We start from the raw sequence: 22185 nt of genomic DNA, 5'->3' as shown, positions 1-22185 counted from the left end.
TAAGCTTATGAGTCTGTCCTTAAAGAGTCTAAATCTTTTTAGGTCTGACTTGTTATATGCCACATGAAGTATAAGCCTATTTCTCTAACACATAGGGTCTAGTATGGCACACACATTTCCTGTTCCAATGAGTGCCTTCTGATGCTGATGTTCAACAAATAAGTGTTTCATTTGAGTGTATTTACCAATCTTTTCCTTCCTGGGATTTTCAGATGCTACATCTTATTCCATGTTTGTTGTCTATAAATTTCCCATAGTCCAAAGAAAGATTTTCTAGTGGCAGTAATCATTAATTCACAGAATCACAGAATGTTAAGGGTTGGAAGGGACCTCAAAAGATCGTTGAGTCCAACTCCCCTGCCAGAGCAGGGTCAGCTACAGGAGCTCATGTAGGAATGCATCCAGGCAGGTTTTGAATGTCTCCAGAGAAGGAGACTCTACAACCTCCCTGGGCAGCCTGTTACAGTGCTCTGTCACCCTCATAGTAAAAAAATTTCTCCTCATGTTTATATGGAACCTCCTATGCTCAAGCTTTTATCTGTTGCCTCTTCTCCTATTGTTGGGCATAAGTAAGAAGAGCCTGGTACCATCCTCCTGGCTCTCTCCCTTTATGTATTTATAAACATTAAAGGGGTTACTCCTCATTCTCCTCTTCTCCAACCTGAAGAAACCCAGCTCCCTCAGCTTTTCCTCATAAGGGAGATGTTCCACTCCCTTAATCATCTTTATGGCTCTGCACTGGACTATTTCAACCAGTTCCCTGTTGATCTTGAACTAAGGGGCCCAGATTTGGACACAATATTCCAGATGTGGCCTCATCAGGGCAGAGTAGAGGGGGAAGAGAACCTCTCTCGACCTACTAACCACCCCCCTTCTAATGCACCCCAGGATGCCATTGGCCTTCTTGGCCACAAGGTCACATTGTTGGCTCATGGGCATCCTTCTGTCCACCAGCACCCCAAGGTCCCTTTCTCTTTCACTACTTTCCAACAGCTCAGTCCCCAGCCCGTACTGGTTCTTGGGGTTGTTCCTACCCAGATACAAGACTCTACATGTGCCCTTGTTGTGATTCATTACATTTTTTCCTGCCCAACTCTCCAGCCTGTCTAGGTCCCTCTGAATGGCAGCACAGCCTTCTGGGGTGCCAGCCAGTTCTCCCACTTTGTGTCATCAGCAAATGTGGTGAGAAGACACTGTCCCATCATCAAGATCATTGATAAAGATGTTGAACAGGACTGGACCCAGCACTGACCCCTGGGGGACTCCACTACTCACAGGTCTCCAGCTGGGCTCTGCACCATTGATCACCACTTTTTGGGCTCTTGTTGTGTAGCTAGTTCTTCATCTATCTCACTGCAGTTTCTTCTGTCACACATTTCCTGAGCTCACAAAGATGTTATGGGAGACTGTGTCAAAAGCCTTGCTAAGGTCAAGGTAGACTACACCCACTGGTCTGCCTGCATCTACTTATTCAGTCACAACCACATTCAGATAAATGGTAATTCTGATTGTGCATAAAACACGTTTCCAAGCACAGAATGGCACCATGCTCGGTCTGTGCAAATCACAAGTGTTACACTTTGGGGGTTAAAGGATTCAGGCAAAGCACACCCCAAGCAGTAGTGTGGCAAGGACAGGCTGAAGGCCTGGCTGTGCCCAGGGAAAGCTCACCAGAAGGGCCTGAAAATTCAGAGAAGTTCATGGTGCGTGGATGTTTGGGGTGGGTGACACTGGTGGCAGTCAGTGACATCCTGTCAATGAGGGGTTGCTCTGGTTTTTGACTGCCCCCCTGCCAGGACCAGCCAGGCTCCATCTCTGCAGGAAGGGTGGCTCCTCTCACCCGGTGTCTGGAGGAAATATGAAGGAGAAAGAGAAACATAGGTAATAAGGGGACCCGGTGATATGGTGGAACCAAAGAAATCCTGACAGCTGGGTCTCATCTGACCTTCAACAGGTTGGCATTAACATTTTATTTATACATTTAACATAAATCAAGTAATTAACAGTAACACAGGTAATAAAACAGCAGTAGATGTAGATCATACTTGATGTAACATTTACTGTCAAAAAACCTCTGTGTACATAAGGCCATATCATGCATGGTGAGTAAGCATGAGAAATTGCTCTCCAGGTGCTGGTCTGGAGCAACTCTCAAAATTCTGGCAGCAAGTGATTTTTTATGATCGAATTCACATTCTTCCTTTCCCTGTAAACAATTTGGTCTGGATGTAAACAGTCAGGAAATGCTTTGATGGGACAAATGCTTAGGGCTGTGCAGAGGCCATGCCAAGCTTAAGTCCAGGACTGGCCAGGATTTGGGGCTACCTCAATAGCTGCCTGTCACCAGAAGTGCACGCAGACATCTGGCTCCTGCAGGCAGGACTGTTCAGCTCAGACACACTTTCTGAGGACATGTAGCAGTGTCCAAGACAGGCACTTGTCCTTCACACTTGTTTTTATTCATGTTTTCCCCATGCTTGACTAAAGACCTGTCTGTCTTGAGCAGGAGCAAACCTCCATGCATGTGGGTACTTGGCTATTCTGTGGGTTCAGATTTGCTGTGAAGAGCAGATGGACTTTAAGATCTTCTTGGGAAGCAGGGTGGAAAAAAAGGAGTAGATCCACAGCAGTTAATTTTATTATTTAAATTGTACATGAAAACAAATAACTCAGAGCAGTGTTGTCCACAGGGTTAATATGAGGTTAATATCAAGGCTGTATTACTCTTTTTCAGCTTCCTTTTCCAACTTTCAATCTGCAGTTGATATTATTTATTTATTTTTTAATTGTCAAAACATAGCAATGGCCCAGACATGCTTATGGGACTGCAGCAGGAATCAGAGAGGGAGAGTGGGACTCAGTATCTTATCTCAGTTTTTAAATTGCTTAATCAGTTCCAGAGCTGAAAAGACATATTTTTTATAAAAGCAGAGATCCTAAAGTGCAGAACTCCTCTTCTGCAACAAATCCCCTAACCAAGGAACTGGAATCTGTCACACTTCAGATTACTGAGTGGACAATTGATGCTTGAACTTGTAGGCCACTTTCTATTGCCTCTACTATTAAGGCTCAGTCCAAGCTCATCGCAGTCAAAATAATTCCTCTGAAATTGCTTTGAGAATGTGCCTGTAGAGCAGCAGGCAGCTGCAGGAAGGGCAGGCTGCCTCACATGCTCTTTGCCTGCTGAACAAGGAGCCTCCAACCACTACAGCTGGGTGGCTGCATGAGTTCCCAATCCATTCCCTTCCCCTTGCTTAACACCTGAGTCCTTTGGGATCTCTAGAAATGGGGTGTGTTTTATTTCCAGTGTCAGGACTGTTAAAGAAACTGCTTTTGGGACATCACCAGGGTAATGCAAGGTTAACACCCAAAGCAGTGCACTTAAGAGCCATGTCTTTGCTGCTAACCAGACCACTGCAGGAGACACAGATTTCCTTTCTTCATTTTCCCTTGACCCTAGGGACATTAATTTCCCAACTGCTTTCTGTGGCAGTCCTAGCTAGCTTATCCCAGCCTTGCCTTTCCTAGATCAGCTTTTCCCTCGGCTGCTGCAAGTGTCTGTACAACAGTGACAGATCAGAGCAGCCACCTGCTTTTGGGTTAAAACAAAGCTTGGAAGTAAAGAAATAAAAAGGTTCATTTTAACCTGGATTGGTTCCTCAATACTGTGCTTCACATTGCCAGGGACAAGTAAATAAATGATACAAAAGCAGAGTGAAGAGCAAATGATGTGTGAAATGACAGGCTGAACCATAAATGGATGAACATGACCAGTCCCAGTCACTCAGCTTTAGACAATTCAAATATCCTCTTTAGGCCTTCAAGTATTTTTATAGACATAAACTGCCACTTCTCCTCCCTCTGAAAGAATCTCCAAAAATGGAGTGGCAGCAGTGGCAGAAGAAAATGACACCAGCAGTGTCAATATGCATATGGGGCCAGTCATCCAAGTGACCAGACTTGTCCCTGGCTCTCTGAGCTGCCCGTGAGACCCTGGAGGGACAAACCTTCATTTCATATTCCTGAATTCCTGCAAGCTGCAGAGACTGGAGCAAGACTCTGACCTGCCTGAGTGAGGATTTAGAGACTATGTTGGGTTATCCTGGGCGTGTGTCCCGACTCACGCACACTGCTTGGACTGGAGTGGATTTATTCCACTCTCAGTTCCTACCTTCAAATGGTAAATGACCACTGCAGCTCATAGGGATGGGAGGAGAAAGCTCCAGTGATCCCAGCCAGCTCTTTGCTCCCTGTATTCCCCTTCTGCATCATCTGCTGATTTCTGGAGGGAGAGGGGCTAAGGACAGTGGCCCTAAGCCAGTTGCAGGTACATTTTCATCTTTGGTATCTGATTTCACTTTTTGATTAGAAAGCAAAAGGAAGTGCTAAGCTGTCACCTCCTGGCCAAGTGGCCCAGGTTACCAATGCTCCTGAGCACAGGTACTGCTGCTGGGAGCTGCTTGCTGTGGGTGCTGACAGCTTTTCCTCTTTCTCAAAGATATGGCTAGGGATTCCTGCTGGCACTAAGGTATGAAACTGTACTGTGTCCTATCACCTACCAAAGTATGGGAGGAAAGTCCCTTTTTGGGTGTCGGGTGTTCAAACACAAAGCAGAGGGATGGGAGCAGAGCATAAGCAATTTGACCTTCGGTCTTGCACAGAGACCACAGAAGACCCTGTGCTGCCCTGGGGTTTCTCAGGTGCTCTTGGTTCAGCAGGTCTACGTGGTCCTTTCCTTGGACCAACTAGAAAATGACAGCAACACTGTCATAAAAACAAGAAATAACAGAATCTTCTGAAGCTGCAGAATCCTACAGCTCCAAAAGCAACAAGGGTCCTCATCACTCTCGAAGTGTAAAGAAACAGGACAGAGACAAATGGAGGGGAAAGAGATGTACTCCGAGGTTGCTGTTTTGGGCTATGAATTTACCTTTAAATTAAAACCAAGGTCTTGGAGTTTGGGGAGAGCCTTCACTTAGTTCTGGACCCTGTGTCTTTGCTGCCCTTTTTATTTACAGAGTAAGCAGCAGAAAGTTGTTAATATTTTAGGTTGGAATATTTTTCATCTAAGTGCTACTGTCTACTAGGGATTTTGATAATTTTTTTTTAAATGTCAGCTAATTTTGTGTTTTGAGTAGGAAGCTCCAACTTCACATCAGTTCTACACATGCTCTTCTGCTATCGAGCAGTTTGGGCAAGATAAACCTGTAGCCAAGACATTCCTCCACTAATCTCTATGGCTTTTAGCAGGATTTAATTATTGCTCGTATTACTGTGGACTTTGAGAAGGCATGGGGAGTATACAAAGTAGTTTAAAATTATTTTTTAAAATATCACTGGGATGCAGGCAAGTGTCCCTATATATCCACCCAGTCCCCCCAGTTTTTGCTTTTGCTTTCTAACTGCGTGAATAAAGCAGTGAAGGCAGGGCCAGGTGAGCTGCCTGCAGTGATCTCTGTGGGGAGCCTGCCTCTCCCCCAGACTGTATTAACCACTTCTGCTCCCATTCCAGATGCCTTCCCAAGTCCTCAGCCCCCTCCTGACACGTCTGTGCTGTCTGTTCTGCACCACTCCAGTGCTTACAGGAGAGACGACCCCTATGGGCACCACCCCACCTTGCCCTCGCTTCGAGTGGAAGGGAATGCCCAGGCAGCACCAAGGTTGGCAGAGTTAGCAACATCTTGCACACCAAAGCAACTCCTAAAGCAGGCAAAGCAGCAGCTGGGGAAGGTAGTGATGCAGCCCCAACATCTCCCCTTGTCTGTCCATCCACCTTGACACAAGGGGAGGTAGAGAGCAGCTCCAGAACCGACACCCTCACCCTGCTCAGTGGCTCATCCATCAGAAGCAGTGAGGAGGAACAGCCTTTAGACCATCCTGGGCACCTGCCTGCCTGCCAGACCTGCTCTTTAAAATGGGCTGTCAAGCACAGATAGCTGTTGAGTCAAGATGGATTTTATTCTATGGCCAGTGCCTGGTAGTTGTCACTGCCACTTCTGCCAGCACGGGGTGGGGTGGGCTATGCTGCCATATACCAGGACAGATTTGGGCTGCAAGGGAGAGGATACCAGCACTGACTCCTCAGTGCCCATTTTGAATGACTGTGAGAATGCAGCCAAACAGGAAGACTTCAGAGACGCTGTCTCTGTGTTGCCACTGCCAGTCTCCCCTGCCAGCGCCAAACATGCACGTTTGCCAAGCACAGAGGAGAGTTTGGATATATTGCAGCTGGTCAGTCCTTCAGATGAGATGTGAAAGCAGAGGCCTCCTCCACCAGCCCCGCAGAACCTGTCACACGTCCCGAGCAGACTATGGAAATCAGACGGCTTCCAGATCACCATCTCCCCTTCCATCAGACAGCTTCTCACGCCCATCCCAAGGTTGTAAATTGCTGTGGATAATAGCTGTGACATTTATCCGGACCGTGGCTGCCTACCTGTGTTTGCGCGGAGGGTTTGGTGCTTGATGGTCCCGTTGGATAGGTGGCATCTGGCTACTTGGAGCTTGTGTACTTGGTGACAGCCTTGGTGCCCTCTGAGACAGCGTGCTTGGCCAGCTCCCCGGGCAGCAGCAGGCGTACGGCTGTCTGGATCTCCCGGGAGGTGATGGTGGAGCGCTTGTTGTAATGGGCCAGGCGGGAGGCTTCTCCAGCAATGCGCTCAAAGATGTCGTTGACGAACGAGTTCATGATGCCCATGGCCTTGGAGGAGATGCCGGTGTCAGGGTGGACCTGCTTCAGCACTTTGTAGACATAGATGGAGTAGCTTTCCTTCCTGCTCTTGTGTCGCTTCTTGTCGCCTTTCTTCTGGGTCTTTGTCACAGCTTTCTTGGAGCCCTTTTTGGGGGCAGAGGTGGACTTGGCAGGTTCCGGCATCCTGGGTGCTCTTTCTCTGGATCTTAGAGCTGCTTGGAAAGAACAACAACAACAAAAAAATCAAATTCTTTTTTTGTTCTTCTATGGTATAGTTTTACTGAAAGATGAGAGAGTCTGAGTTGGAGACAAATGACATCTCTGAATCTAAGACAAACACCCCACAATGCCATGGAAACATTTCTGAATGGCCAGCAAGAACTGCCCTGGTTTGTGTATGATTTCTCTCATTTTCTGTTTAAATCCCCATAACACCAGCCTTGTAAGCATGCCTGAACACAGGTCTAGTTGGCACCTACTTAGTAAAAAGGGTCTGGGGGTTAACAAATTTCTTAGAAGAACTTTACAGTTCAAAGAAAACATTCACTGCAGCATGAACTGCATTAAATATTTCTATAATGGCATGAAGACTATTACAAGATATCACTGAAGCCACTTCTGTATCAGATGGGTCAAAAAAATCTCACATGGTTATTACAATCTTCAGTATACCCTTTTTTGTATTTCGCATGTAGGTAGAAGTTTGAGAGTACTTGCATTTCAGTAACTGTTGCTTTACAGCAGGCATTACAGTAGAACATAAAATTCATATAGCTTTAAGTTAGCTAGCTGAAATATGGGAATCTCCCAGCATTCACATTAGTCAGAAAAAATACCAGAGAGTTGAAGAGCTCAGGGGAGGTGGCAGGAAACACCTGGCAGAGAAATAGGGATGCAGATAGGAGGAAAAAAATCAGTGCTTTTTGTCTATGTGTTGATAGAGAAGCTGCATGTACTGAAAATGTTTCCTGCTATTTGGTACCTTCTGCTCTCATGACAGCGAGCCTCAGCTGGCCAGTTTACATCAAAGATGCCTGATCCTCTCTCTGAATTTGTGTTCATTAGGGTGGAACCTGCAGAGCCCTGACCTTCAGCTGACTGCTGGCTCCAGAAGTGAAGGAACAAAAGGACAGGATGCAAATCTGTCATAAAACTGGGTGTTTCCCCTGCACTACGGATTTACATGTGCTTTACTATGTGGGTCACAGGAATAACTGTGCTGTGACCTGGTAAATGGTTTTGTGTTTCAGAGGACACTTTTAGTGTTCCCTTGACAGGCAAGGCTTCTCCCAGCTTTGCTGGAGGATAAGCTTCCAGCATCACCCCAGGGCTTGGGCTTTTACTGCTCTGTGCCTCCTTTGAAGATGACCTAGGAATTACAGTCTGCTGCCCAAGAGAGACTAGAAGAGAAAAAAGAGCCTCAGGGCTGATGACACATGGGGAAATAGATGGGAGTAAACAGGAGAGAGAATGCTGCAATCTAACATATGGTCTGCACACACAGAGCATCAGAGAGGGACCTAAATGGTGCCTGTGCCAAAGCAACTGCTTCATGCTCAGCCCTGCATCTCCTCCTTGAGAAGGAATGAGATGTTGCCCTTCATCTTGTCCTGGTTTCTCCACTGTTGCCTGCATCTGCAATCAAAGCTGGACACAACAGCCATGTTGCAACCACATTTATCAGAAGTTCCTGGCTGCTCTTTGTGGGAGCAGACATCTTCAGTGACAAGGCTTTACATGCCTGTGTCTCAGTGGATACCATTTTCTACTTCTAAACCACAAAAGAAACCTCTGCAGCTCCAAATTCTCAGCATGCACAATGCTGCCTTTGCCCTGCAGCAAGTGCCAGGGCTGGTGCTGGCTGATTTACCCTACAATGCAGCAACGTTGGTCTCTGGCAGGTGTTAAGCAAAGGGCAATGGTGAGCATTTCAAGTTTGCCCAGCTGCAAGGTCAGGCTGTCACTGCTTGGGATGCTGGAGAGCAGTAAGACCATGTCTCCATCACAGCTCTCCAAAACACCCACCTGGATAGAAGCAAGTTGGTTCCAGTGTCATTGCATTGAGTTTTTGCACAAGAAAACCAGCTTCCTTGCCATTAAAGAAAGTGAGGCCTGAGAGACCTGTTAAGTTTCCTTTGCTTCACCTTGCCAAAATAAATGTTTTGCCTCTCCAAAATGGGATATTGTTTAACTGGCTGGAAAAGGCCAGTGAACAGGAAAACTTCATGTAACAGGTTGCAAGCACATCACCTCCCGGCACCAGAACTTCAAACTGCTCACAACCAAGCATGCAAATATTAAAAAAAAAAGACCAAAACTGGGTAAACACAGATAAACCCTTCTCAAATCTCCCAAATAATGAGCAACCTAACATCAGGTATAGAGGAGAGGAAATGAAGAAGAAGAAATGAAAAAAACAAAAAAATGTATTGAAAGCTGCTGATGCTTTCTTCTAATTGGTTTTCATTTATGAACATTAGTATAATTTCCTCATTTCAGGAAAACTGTAGAAATCTGTAGCATACACAAGTATAACACCTGGCAATGATAAACTAAGACATTCTGCTGAATCTTTGAAATTAAAGGGAAAGCAGTTTCAAAGAAAGAGGATGGAGATGAACATGTTGAGACAGTAGCTCTTCTTCAGGTGAACTCATTCCCTGGCAAAGCTTCATAGTCAAGCGAGCTGAGCTAGGCAGAAATCCATGGACAAAGACCGTGTTTAGAGGCACATGGGATGGTTCTGACCAAAGTGGACTCTGAGATTTGGCAGGGCAAGATGTACATGAATATAGTGTCACAGAAATGGCAGAAATGTGCAGGTGCAGGGAGCTTCTAGAGCTCCACGCTTGGCTTTGAGGATGGGGTTTTCTTCTTTAAAATCTTCAAAGACATGGTTTTCATGTGTTATGTGCTTGACTCCACCACCTCATCCACTTTCCTAATTTTCCCAGGCATTCTTCTCAGTGGAGGTGTTTGGAAGGGCAAGTGCTGGACTGCCCTGAAAGACCTGAACAACCTTCAAAACTGACACCTGCCCCCTTAAATACCACATTTTCTTCAGCGAAACTGCAATTTTTCTTCATTTCTTCCTCCACTTGGGAAGAAACATCAGGAAAAGCAATCCCTTACTGCTCTTGTTTGCAGATTTGAAAATGTGTCTTTTCCATGGCAAAGTATTTTTCCAAGAGAAGAAGTAACTGCACTTGCTTCTTTTTCTCAAGCTGATTTCCTGACTGATCAGCACAACTGAAAAATACATAAGACTATTTCTTAGGCTTTTTAAAAAGTGTACTTCTAAAATATGTATTAATTGTTAAGTGCACTTGTACTGCAGCTTTTGAATTAATGAATAATGATACAGCACCCAACAGGCACTGGAGTGATTTCATATGGCTCCAGAAAAGGTCACACCTACAGGACATCTGCATCCTTTTGACCAGCTAATACCCTCAGGAAATGAATCTAGGATCTCATTCTTCTACCACACATGGCCTGGATGAGCTAAGCAATGCTGCTTAAGTTCAGAGACCAGCACAAAGGCTTCAGTGTCCTTGCTTTCCCCCACCCATTTCTTTGTAGGCTACTGTTTAACAGGTAAATAAAACTTTCTTTGGGAACAAGTTGTCCTCCTTCTAGCTTGTTTGGGCAATGCCTAGCACAAAGAGCCTGACTGCATTTGCTAGGAGCTAAATAAATAATGTTAATAATCACCAACCCTTCTGTCAACAGTGAAACTCAATCCATGGGCAGGTGCTGCTTTGGTATGAAGACAGAAGTAGTGGGATTATTCTTAAAGTGTCTATGTGGAGAGTTTGTTGAGGGAAAACTGGATAACCTTTACAAAAAAATTTTTTTTTTTTATGGCACAATTATTTCTTTGTTTTCCCTTTAAAAAAAGAGAAACCCTAAAGAGCCCAAGGAGCTTAATAATTACTGATTTCTGTGTTTGGAAGTGCTGCATCGTGACTCACTTCTCTACTGTGAGGGTGTCCCAGCACTGGCTCAGGTTGCTCAGAGAGGCTGCAGTCTCCATTCTTGGAGATACTCAAAATCAAAATGGAAGTGGCTCTGAGCAACCCACAGCAGCAGATCCTGCTCTAAGCATGGGCTGGACAAGGGATGTTCTCTAGAAGCACCTGCAGGTTCAGCTATTCTGGGACTCTTGGAGACTGAAGCTGTGTACTTATCACCTAGAACAGGTTTTATGAGCTGTCTTCCCCTGATGGACATTTCCCAAAGGTTACTGCAGACAGAAACTCCCACAGGGACCTCTAAGGAAGAAAGATAGTGCTCATCTGCAGGTCTGAGTCATGGCAGTCCCTGGGACACAGGGCACAGCCATGCAAGATGAGGCACTCTGAAGCATCATGGTGACATTTGGAAAGCTTCAGGTTTTTGAGGAAAATCTGTAGGCACATTTTTTTTCTTTAAAGCTTTGAGTCAACCAGTTATCAGTGCTGGCATTTTCATCCTTTCTCAGAAAACCACCAACAAACCCAATCACAGTGTTTTTTCTAGCCAGCTCCAAGCAGCAGCCTGCCTGCCACTAGAAACCAGAGCAGTGCAGAGTGACAAATACATCTTCCTTTGTGTTGACAACCCTTTCTTCAGCATCATTAAAAGGAAAATGAACTGAAAACATGTTCAAAGATACAAATCACTGCAGTCTCCCAGATCTGAAATGGGAGAGGAGCCCTGCTGAGAAATCAGCCTGATGCTGTCCCTGTTTTTCCCAGGCCTGATATTTTGATGGAGAGAGAGACAAGCAGGGAAGCTCCTGCACCATTTTTGTTCATTTTTGGCCTTGCCATCTGTAGGAGCCAAGATGGTGCCAGCAGTGTGCATGGGTGACCATGAGTGGCCTTTTGGACCTCTCCTTCCAGAGGTGGAAACAGAACTTGGATTTTTTCCTATTAAAAGGATGTGATGAGCTCTGTGGCATCCACCGTAAATCCCAGTGCTCACCAGGCTGTTCCCTTGCTGTAATTTCCTAAGCAACACAAGTGTTACATTTCTAGAACTAGCATTTTGTTCTTAGGAGGTTTTGCTGAAAAACTTCTAGGAAAAAAATCAAGCTCTTTGACATCTGTTAGTCTGATATTTGTTAATTTTTGATGATCTGTTTTGATCCTTGCTAGAGTAAATCAGAGCCAATGTGCATTTGCTATTTATTCTGCCCCTTAAATAGGAATGTCCTGTTAGTTCTGCCCAGTTACTGTCCCTTTCCTCAGTTTCTCTTGCTGTATAAAATAAAGAAAACTTGACTTTAGAATCATAGAATCACAGAATCAGCTGGGTTGGAAAGGACCTCTGAGATCACCAAGTCCAACCTTTAATACACTACTGCTGTGGTTACAAGCCCATGGCACTGAGTGCCACATCAGTCACTTAAAAACCTCCAGGGACAGAGAATCCACACCTCCCTGGGCAGCCCATTCCAATGTCTTATCACCCTCTCTGTAAAGAATTTCTTCCTAATATCTAACCTTTAATTCTGTATGTCAAGAAACGTAAAGTGAAATTTGCTGCTGCTTTTTTTTTACTCTCTCTGAAGGACAACAAATAGGGAATATTTCCACCAAAAGGGAAAAGCTCTCTAATGACTTCATATGCTCTGAAATGTTTGTAAAATCACAGACAGCAGATCTGGTAAATGCAATTTACAAATTACCAGATGTCAGAAACTGCCTGTTGTTGGAAGAGTATTTCTGCAAACTGCAAATCCTCTCTCTTTTAGAATGTACAGCCATCTACCTGGAATTTATTAAATAAGAATTTGCTCATCCAACAGGCTCCAAAAAGTAGTAACAGATTAGAAAACAAACATTTTATTATTTGATAGTAAGCTCTGCCTTAGGTAGTAAAGCAGATCAGAAATGTGATGTGTCACTGTGAGACATCAGTGATGCTGCCTCATGTGCAGAAACTGATAGTCATGCTTTGCACTGGAAAGAATTTTTCTTTTGGTATGTCATCTAGCATGTGATGATGTGATAATATTTAAGTAAGAAGGAGGTGAACTTCCTAGATTTAGGTAAACTAGTCTGTAATGTCTAATTTATTCCAGTGGTGGAGGGGCATAGAGATCAGTTTTGGGATCCCAGGCCTCCTCTCAGGTAATACAGTATCAGTAATAAGGCCCCATTCCCAATTGCACATGCTTTGCTGCATTTTACATGATTGCTCCTGTAAAGTTATCATTTAAATAGCTAACTTTTAACCTTGGGTGCACACATGCAATTCTTCTAGTGATGAGATTCATGCTTGAGTATTAGACCATGAAAGTATATTAAAACTGAAGCTGCTCCCTCCTTCTTAAAACAAGAAGCAATGCTGCAAGCTCAGTCCCTGACACAGCCAGGCTATGTTCAGAGTCAGCTTCAGGTTTCTTTAGAAAAATACAAGCAGAACAGAGCACTGAGCATCCCAGCTCTTTGACTCATCCTTATCATTGCTTGTATTAACACACTGCTGGGAGTTCTGTCCAGGAGACTCTCTACAGTAATTTTTCTCTTATTTTCTTCTCTGGCATTTCCATTTATGATTTTAGAAAACACTTTTTCAACTACCAGCAACAACTGCAATTTCTTGTGCTACTTCTGCCCAAGCTGCAAGTATGTCTCAGCATTGTGGGGACATCAATCAGAGATGCTTATTTACAAAGCTAGGATCAGGACCCTAGACAACAGCTCTCTGCAGAGGGGAGACACTGAATTTTTAAAGAAAAGAAAATTGTGAGTCAGTGAGAGTAACAGAGAGACACAGGGCTGCAAGAAGAATGACTGTCAGGAGACTAAATACTGCTGTCTTTACTCTAATTAAAAGAGTGACTGAAGTATATGGGGGTTTAGCCTGGGCCTGAAACCACAAGTACAATGTTTAGAGATGCTTAGCACAAACAGCCAACATTGATTTCCACTGGAATCCAGGAGGTTTGGTACTTTATAAAAATAAGGCTCTAAGTTTTATCAAAGTTTCGTTACTGTGAACAAATAAGGGAGTACTTAAAAAGCTGTAGGATGATTTTTAACTGCTCTTTATAAGTGCACTCATTATTTACCTGCTTTGGAATACCTCTGATCTATATGCTTGACCATCAGGATATAATAAATGTGAAAAGAAGAAATTATATTTTCTATATATACCCATTAAATGTTTACAAGAGTACACCCAGTACCAGCATCTGCTATAATTATGCTCCAGTCAGCTTTCCCACGGGTGCCAGGTTTTTAGAGAACTTTGGAAAGCCCTCAGTACTGACACAGTCCAACAGAGACCACAACCAGACTCTCTCCCTTCCTGGGGTTTTATCAGGAAGCAAAAAACTTAACATGAACTCCAGCACAAGCTTCCTCTCCAAGTTTTGAGTCATCAGGACTTGCTCCTTCTGCCATGAATTGTGTCCTCAAGGAATGACAAGTTAGCTCCTGTCCTCAGACTGTCTAACTCAGCAAAGTTGCTCTGAAGGCAGGAGAGGTCTGAGCCTGCTACCTGTGCACAAGCAGATGAGCTCTACCTGAGCCAGAGCCACCCTGCTGGGCAGGAGAGGCAGTCACAGCAGCTCAGCTACTGGGCAGCATCACAACTCTGCAGATCATGGTGATTTGCAAAGTACAGACTATGGAGATGGGTGTGAGAGCAAAAATCTCAGGGTGGCTGGAGTCTGTCATACTAACAACCCATTATATGTCAGAAAGGTGCTTCACTTATTCCATGATGTCCGAATACTATTGAACAGAAATAATTGCAGATTAAAAATAAATTGCTCTGTGTCATTTAAAAAATGAAAATCACTTAATCTTTGATCTCATAATTTCAATTTCTCCAGAAAAGCAGAAGACCATAAACTCACAGAGTCTCCTATATCTAAATGACTCCTTCTACAATGGAGCCATGGTCTCTAAACTGGTAATAATAATAAGCCTAGAGAACTGCTATGGCATTTAAACAAACTATTTTTATGGATTTTATGAAGCAAATGAGAATTATCAGAACTCTAGACTATTTTCATCAGTGCTGAAAGGGCATCTAACAAAAATGTGCTAATTCAGCCACGGCCAAAAATAGAAGAGAAGCTACAGCCCAACACCTGCAGGCCATAAGGGATGAGTGGGTGGAAGAGGGAGAAGCAGCAGCCCTAGGAGATGAGAGCTGCTACTGAGTTAAGGCGGAATTATGTGGGAACCAACGCAGACGTGTGGTACCTTGCCTTCCCACATGCCCCATCCCCAGGTTTCAGTAGGTTTCTGTGACCTTTTCCAGTGCTACAGATAATTTGTGTAGCAAAAAGGAACTTGACTGCAAATAATATGTATGGATGTAAAAGCAGGTGGAGGTGGAAAGCTATGTTCCCAAAGTAGACTGAAAATCAGAATGAAGTCATTAAGGCTTTTAAGAGTGAGGTGATGAGTACAACACAAGTATTACCACGTAGCCTCAATAGCATGGGTGAAATAAGCCCAGAAAAAGTTTTAAAAAACTTTCATGCAATGAATATGGGTTCAAAGCACATGTGCTCATCAGACCTGGGTGGTATCTCCAGCTCTCCCCCTATATGGGGAGAAAGAGCCAGGCAAGGGCATGTGTACAGCTGTAGTCTGAGAGCCTCCAACTTCAATCATTACAGTTACATTATTCATATTTTAGCAAGTCCAGAAAATTATTTTGAAAAATAGTGGAAAGCATGCAATTAATGAAAAAGTCCGGAATATGCAGAAGCTGCTTTCTTACAGCTGTAAAGCATGGGTGCCTGGGAACATGGAATGAAAATGTAGGAGCTGTGGGTACTGCACAGGTACATCCAAAAGGACTGCATGCTGTACCACAGGCTAAGGGCAGTAAGTGGCACAGAGTCAGATTTCACTGCTACAGGATAATGAAAATATTGTAATCTGTGTATTAATAATTAATTTGACACAGCAATAGCAATTTAAGTGTCAAATGGAGGTGTGTGAGTATTACTGGAGCCTGGAGAGAAACAAGGATAAATGTCCTTCCCCAGCTTTCACATCATCCAATAAATGGATCCAGAATATGATCCAGGACTGCTGACATCTTTCTCTGCTGCATCCACCAGATCACATTACCACAGACAGAGAGTCCTCTGAGCATTAGAGGTCATCTTCTGCACCAAGCAGGAAAATAGAGAGCCTGATAGATGGGAGGAGAAAAACACGGCTGTGACAGTGCAGCAAAGCTTCCTTCCCAGGGCAGCTGGCTCCTCTCCAGGAATGGACAGGGTTGAGCACTAAGGACACAGGAGTTAATGAGGGTAAAAGTAAACTCTGGTACAAGAACTTACAATCAACTGTTTTAAAATGTTCATGGATAAATTTATGCTGGAGATGAGAAGAAAGAACCTCACTTAGATCCTTAAGTAGAAGTAGGAGGATAAGGGAAACAGAAAAGGGGAGAAAGATGAAGAAACCCCTACCTTCCACAGTTCAAAGACAAAACCTGAGTTTTATTTATTAAAAAAAAAAAAACAAAAAACAAAAAAACAAAAGTTTTTCTAGGCTATGGCTTCAGCGATAGCAAGTAAATGCTTGACACTAACCACATAATGTTTTTTTTGTTCTGTGTTGCTGTGCTACAGAAAAATTGTTATTAACATGCACAGAATTTGCAGTTCTCTTTCCTTTATTCTTTTATTGTTCCTTCCTTCTTTTCTCACACCAATTACAAGTGCTACAAGGTTCAAAGCCCCAGCAGGTTTGCTTGGTCCTGTCCAACATGCTATATATGTACAGAGACTAACACATTATTTTAAACTGTCACAGGGCTGAAAATCTCTTACTCCAGAAACACTGAAAAAAAAGGCTTTCAGTCCAGCTTAGTCCATGCTCAAATTCACATTTCACAAATTGCCTGTGAATGCTGTTTTAATTTTAGCTATAATTTGTGATAGCATCATTATCATATTGACCTAAAGTGTTAGTCACTATACTGATGCAAGCCAAACAAGACCATATCCCTTAAGAGATATCAAAGCATAATTAGGGATACATCAATATTTACGTTAGGTGGAGGTGCAAAGAGCTTTCTGCTGAAGACTCAGTTGCAACCACTAGACTAGCAGTAAAGAAAATGGGGGCTGCTGGACAAAACTACAGCCCAGACTGCTAGCCCTCCTGGCTGGTCTGTAGCAATTTGAACAATTAAATGTAAGGCTTGCTTCTCAAAACCCAGAAGCATTTTCAAGGACAGCAGGTTTAAAATGCTACTGGACTGCCACATTATCTGTACCATACTGTTATTTTTAACAATCCATTGGCTACATCTTCCTAAACTCACTTTCCTCCTGAGGCTTCCACACCTTTAGTTTCCCCACTGCTCTGGTCTCCCAACTGTTTCTTCCCTACCTGAAGTGCTCACCCTTCCCTATTCTCCCTCCCTGCTGGTGCCTCTCTCAGCATGGACCCTCCACAGATCTCATTAGTGCCTCTGCTTCAACCACATCTTTGCAGGTGACTCCTCAGTCCTTATCTTGAGTTGTGCCCCAGCTTTCAGGCAGGCACAATGCATAAGGATGATCAGAGCTGGGCTGAGGACTCACAGTGCAGGAGAGGAGAGAATAGGGGATTGGCATGGGAGAAAGAGGAAGGCATGATGGAAAGTGTGAGACAGTGGCAGCATATGTGTCTTCAGGGCAGAGATTTCAAGGCTTATACACATCAAGACTGGAAAAAAATGTATTTGTAACAGGTATGGTCAGACAGCTCATTCCTGATGAGATCTTCCCTGTCTCCTGTCTTTTAGCACCCCATTTGTTACTCAGTAGTTTTCCAGGTCCCACGTATGACCCAAAGAGGACTTCTCCCTTTCTGTCAACATAGCAGCTTCCCTACCCTTCCTTCATCCACATTTGTCAACAGTTTTCCCCACTCGTTCCCATTCCTTGATTCTGCCTGCCCTTGTGACAGAGAAATGAGGAGATTTTTATCAAATGCTTTCCTTGGCCAATTCCTCACACCAAGAATTCTCTTTAACTGCCAAGCTCCAAAGTCATCTTACCTGCTCCTTCCTCTTTGCTGTCCCTGTAACTCATTTCAGTAATTTCTTGTGCAAAAATGCCATCTGCTTTCCTGCTCAAGCTTCCTCTTACTTCCTAGGGTAACCCATGTCCTCTGTGACTCCCAGTAAACTTCCTGCAGGTGCACTTGCAGTTCCTCTTACCACTTCTTCCATTGCCTCCTGCACATACCTTATTTACTGCATTGCTACCTTAGTATTCTGTTCTCATTCCTATCTTCCTGTCTTCTTTTGTGAAGTATTTTCTGCTTGAAAAATATCAGCCTACTCTCTCCTCACAAGAGAGACACAGAGGTTATGCACCCAAAAGAATGTCCATTTTTCCTGACTCTCTCTGTTGGTCTAATATAAACATTGCTGACAGAAGTTTACCCTCTTAAATTTTTGATCATTGTGGCTACAACCCCAGTTTCTTCCTCAGCAAACATGTCCTGCAATGATCACCTGGGCAATGGTCCTCTACCTGTAGCTGATGCATCTCAACTCTCCAGGTGGCACATCTCATGTCAGAGATGAGTCCTTTGCAAATGGAAACTCTCTCTACCCTGTTCCTAAGGTAAACAGCAGTTTTTAACAAATAACACAGAAAAACTTATTGCAATGGACAGTCTCTGTATTTTCAACAAATTCAGAAAAAAAATCAGTTTAAAGGCTGGTTTGAAAGATAAACTATCTCCCCCTGACAGATCATATCTTCAGGAAGGTCGATGAAATAATATGACAAGGGTGGTGATTAACTCTCACCACAAAGGAAAATGTTGACTTGATGTAGGTGGCATATAAAATCCCCCACTGCCTTTATGAGTCAGGTAAGCTGCCAGAAAGCGGAGGTGGAATCTGTGGGATGGATCTGTTTTCATCCCAGCCAGTTTGTAGTATGCTTTTGGAAAGACAAAAAAAATAGTTTAATTATGAAATCAGATTATTTAAAAAAAAAAAAAAAAAAAAAGTCTTATTTAAATAGCAAAATCTAACATTTGCTCTTGATCTCTGATGATGCTGTTTGCAGTCTGTGATATAGTCAAGGGAAAATATTATTAACCAACTTCACCTCTACCTCCTCAGGTTAATGAGCATTTTTGCTAGTTATGAATCTATTCTTCCATCTTCCACCTAATGCATATGATCCTACAGTCACAGCTCTCTCCTCTTCCTGTGGCTCCAGAAGAAAACCAGGAAGCTGATGAGCTAGGATCCTAGCCTCATTCCACATAGAGCCCTTTTCAGAGGCAGAGCTTAGCTCTGACAAGAAAAAAAGCAATACAATAGCTGCACAAAAGTGGCTTAACAAACGTATAAACCAAAACAATTGGCGAAAAAAAAAAGGATTTTGTGGGGTCTTATTTTGGATAAGTCAGGTTATATGGGATAATTCAAATAGATCACAATGTCCCTTATCTAAAATTATAGAATTTTCATTACCAAAAATCAGAAATTAAAAACGTAAAGAAAGTGTCATTAGTTCCTTTTGTTCAGGGGTCTTATACTCTGCCTCTGGTACTGTCAGTGGGAGCACAGTAACTGCTCTGTTCACAGCACAGCCTGAGCAAGCTCTCGCTTTCTCAAGTCCACTTCTTAATTTAGGAATGTTTCCCACATACTTAATTCTTCAGTCTACCCAATGCACGTGTTTGAGGATGGGCAGGAGCAGTGTATTCCAGGTGCCGAGAAAGGGATCCAACAGGGTCAGACTATCAGCATAAGTAATGTCTTTGTTTCAGCTGGAGAATGGAAGATGCGGAGTGGAGTTAGAGATACATGTGTACACATATAATACATATGTAAACTTAAGTCAGGAGAAAGGATGGTGGAGGACAATTACCAAAAAAACAGCATGGAGAAAAATATGTCAAAAGGAAGCTAAAGCAGTGAACTGAAGTGAGATGGCACTCAGACAGAGAGGGTATAAAAACCGTGACAGAAGACTATAACAAAAAGATGAAAGGAGAGGATATTTGAAAGGGGATAAAAATGAGAGAAAAGGTGTCAGTGGACAAAAAGCAGAGAGAAATGGGGGAAGTGAAGCAATCAGCTCAATGTCTGGAAAGACAGAAATCTGAAGCATAAATAAGACACAGAGGAGATCATAAGAAGGAAAGATGCTGCACAGCAGAAATGATGTGAAATAAGCATAAAAAAAAAAAAAAATCACCTGCCACAACAGCACTTCTAAGAGTCACAGGCGAGAGGTGCTGCTGCCCCAGCAAGGGACAGTCAAGCCCTTGGAAGTGACAGGCTAAACCTAAGGAGAACAAGAGCTGAAGCCAGGAGATACAACTGTACTAGGTTGCTGCCTTTTGCCTAAAAAAGAAACCATGAAGGTCACTGAAAATTGCCGCTTAGATCTTGTATCTAAACTTTAAAAAAAGAACCTTATTTTTTTCCAATCTAATACTACTTCCTCTTTCTCCTCTCCCAGTGTTGTATTAAATTAATTACTGTACACTCCACAGTTATACCTCCCTTCCAGGGAAGAAAACCCCAGACACCATTATGCCTAAAGCAGACGTTGCTTTCTGGCTCCCTTTGCATATAGAGGCTTCTGTAAAAACATTTCAGCAGACAAAACTAGATTTCCTGCAGCTCCAAAATTACTGTGATGGAGCTGGGTATCATTAGCAGGATGAGGAATGAAAAAGGAAGAAAGCAGGGGTGCATGCTTAGGGAAAAAGCTTTTTTTGTTGTTTTTATAATTAGGAATTCTTATCTACAGTAAGTGTTATTTACTAAATATGGTATCTGAACTGTCACTCCCTTGCAGATTGAATAACAGGAACAAAGAACAAGGTGTAGGAAGTATATGAATATTATCAGATCCTTTCTGTTATCTGCATGTTTTCAATGCAATAAAAACATAACCAGGAAAATAATACACTCTAAGAAAAATACTATGGGCTACAGAGTAAAATCCCCAGGAAGATTAAACAGTACTCCCAGGGCAGCACTAGTCTGAGAAACCAGACCATTATTAGTAGTAAGAGGAGCAACATATGGAGATGAATGAAACTGTTTGTAAATGTGATATGCAATTGCACACTCTCACTTGGCTTTCTTTTTCCACAATCTGACTCAGCCTCCACATGGCTTCACTCCCCCACCTTTTGATTCATAAATTCTTAATTGCAAAAAATAAAGAGTTACAAAGCCAGTATGCAGAGGGCACAAGATGATGTGAAATACAAGGATGCTGGCAAGTGCAGAACTTGCTGTCAGTCACCAGCACGCAAATGGACAAATCTGCTGGAGAAAAGCAGCAGAGTCAGGGCCACCCTCTCCGGGGTCTCGCTGAAGGATGCCACGCAGCAAACCATGGCTTGTCCCCACTGCGCTAGAGGCACACGTTGGAGTGGACAAAGCCATTACAAAACTGTATAATACTGCTTACGCTGCAGCTGCTCCATCAGGCAGTCCCTGCATCGCCAACCCCAGAAGGTGGGACATGAAAGGTATGAGAAATAAACGGGTTTCTTATGGCATATACTCCCTGGACTTCTTAAGCTATGAAAAAGATGAGGGTTAGCAAACCAGCAGTGCAAGGAGAAACAAACGGTGCATGAGCTGTGATGCACATCCCAGTAAAAAAAAGTTTTCTAAATAATTAAGAAACATACATCGTGTTTATGCACAGGAATAACCCTTCCCTGCGGGGCTCCTTTCCTCACCCTGTGTGTGTCGGGGCTGTAGCCGCCCAGCCCAGCTCGCCGCAGCCGGTGCCACAGTCCGAGAGCCCCGGCCCGGCCCGCAGCCCCCAGGCCCGCAGCCCCCAGCCCGGCCACCTCCTTGTCAGGACTCGGGCAGCTCCCGGTTAACCGGAGAGCGATGAGCTCGGGCGATACGATTCCTAGCGACTGCAGCAAAGCACAGGTGCACTTATCAAGCCCGGAGCACAGCAAAGCCCTGATACCGGGTGGGCTCAGCCCCGGCCACAGTGCACGCTCCCGCTACCCGTACACTGCGGTACATATTCCAGCAGTGCCCGTACAATGAACAGCACACTCAGCGCAATCCCCGCTGCGGGCTGCTCCGGGGTGCAAGGCATATAGCGGAGGGCAGCGCAGGCTGCACCGTCAGCAGCCGGCACAGAACGGAGGATCTTGCCTGCTAGGCGTCTGGACTCCTCCTCAGGCCAGCTCCAGGCGCCGCCACGGCGCAGGGCAGGTGCAGGCCAGACGCGGTAGCGGGGCTACGGGTTGCAGCTCCCCGCAGAGCCTGCGGACGCCTTGTCGGGCGGAACGCTGCTGAGTCGCCTTCACCGCCGGCCGCCGGCGGCGGACACTAAGGACAGGCTGCGGCCGCTAAGCCGCCTCGCTCTGCGCCGCCGTGCTCCCGCGGGCCGGGCCGGGCCGCACCGCCCATAGGCCGCCCCACCGTCCCCGCCCGTCCCCGCCTCTGCGGGCTCCCGCCGCGGGGCCGCCGGCAGCCGGGGGCGGGGCGGGCGCGCTGCGCGGCCCCGGGAGCAG

The 22185-nt window shown here is 44.4% G+C and overlaps 1 protein-coding gene across 2 annotated transcripts; it reads right to left on the bottom strand.

Annotated features, from left to right (window-relative positions):
• Positions 1-1955: 1955 nt before the first annotated feature.
• On the bottom strand, positions 1956-22086 carry LOC139791524 (histone H2B 5-like). 2 transcript variants are annotated; one of them, XM_071733849.1, is made up of 2 exons: positions 21388-22086; positions 1956-6903 (listed from the first exon to the last, which is right to left on the bottom strand). In XM_071733849.1, the coding sequence occupies exon 2, from the start codon at positions 6872-6874 to the stop codon at positions 6494-6496; it is 381 nt and encodes a 126-aa protein (XP_071589950.1). In that variant the 5' UTR covers positions 6875-6903; positions 21388-22086; the 3' UTR covers positions 1956-6493. The 2 variants fall into 2 exon arrangements, with proteins under 2 accessions (XP_071589950.1, XP_071589949.1); XM_071733848.1 differs by having other exon boundaries at positions 21824-22077.
• Positions 22087-22185: the final 99 nt, after the last annotated feature.

Source organism: Heliangelus exortis, chromosome 1 (assembly GCF_036169615.1).
Source record: "Heliangelus exortis chromosome 1, bHelExo1.hap1, whole genome shotgun sequence".
In the NCBI taxonomy this organism is placed as follows: domain Eukaryota; kingdom Metazoa; phylum Chordata; class Aves; order Apodiformes; family Trochilidae; genus Heliangelus; species Heliangelus exortis.
This window is presented reverse-complemented; position numbering and strand designations above follow the sequence as displayed.

What these genes read in the sequence shown, in the direction of transcription:
- LOC139791524 (XM_071733849.1), bottom strand. Translation starts at nt 6,874, where the DNA reads ATGCCGGAACCTGCCAAGTCCACCTCTGCCCCCAAAAAGGGCTCCAAG.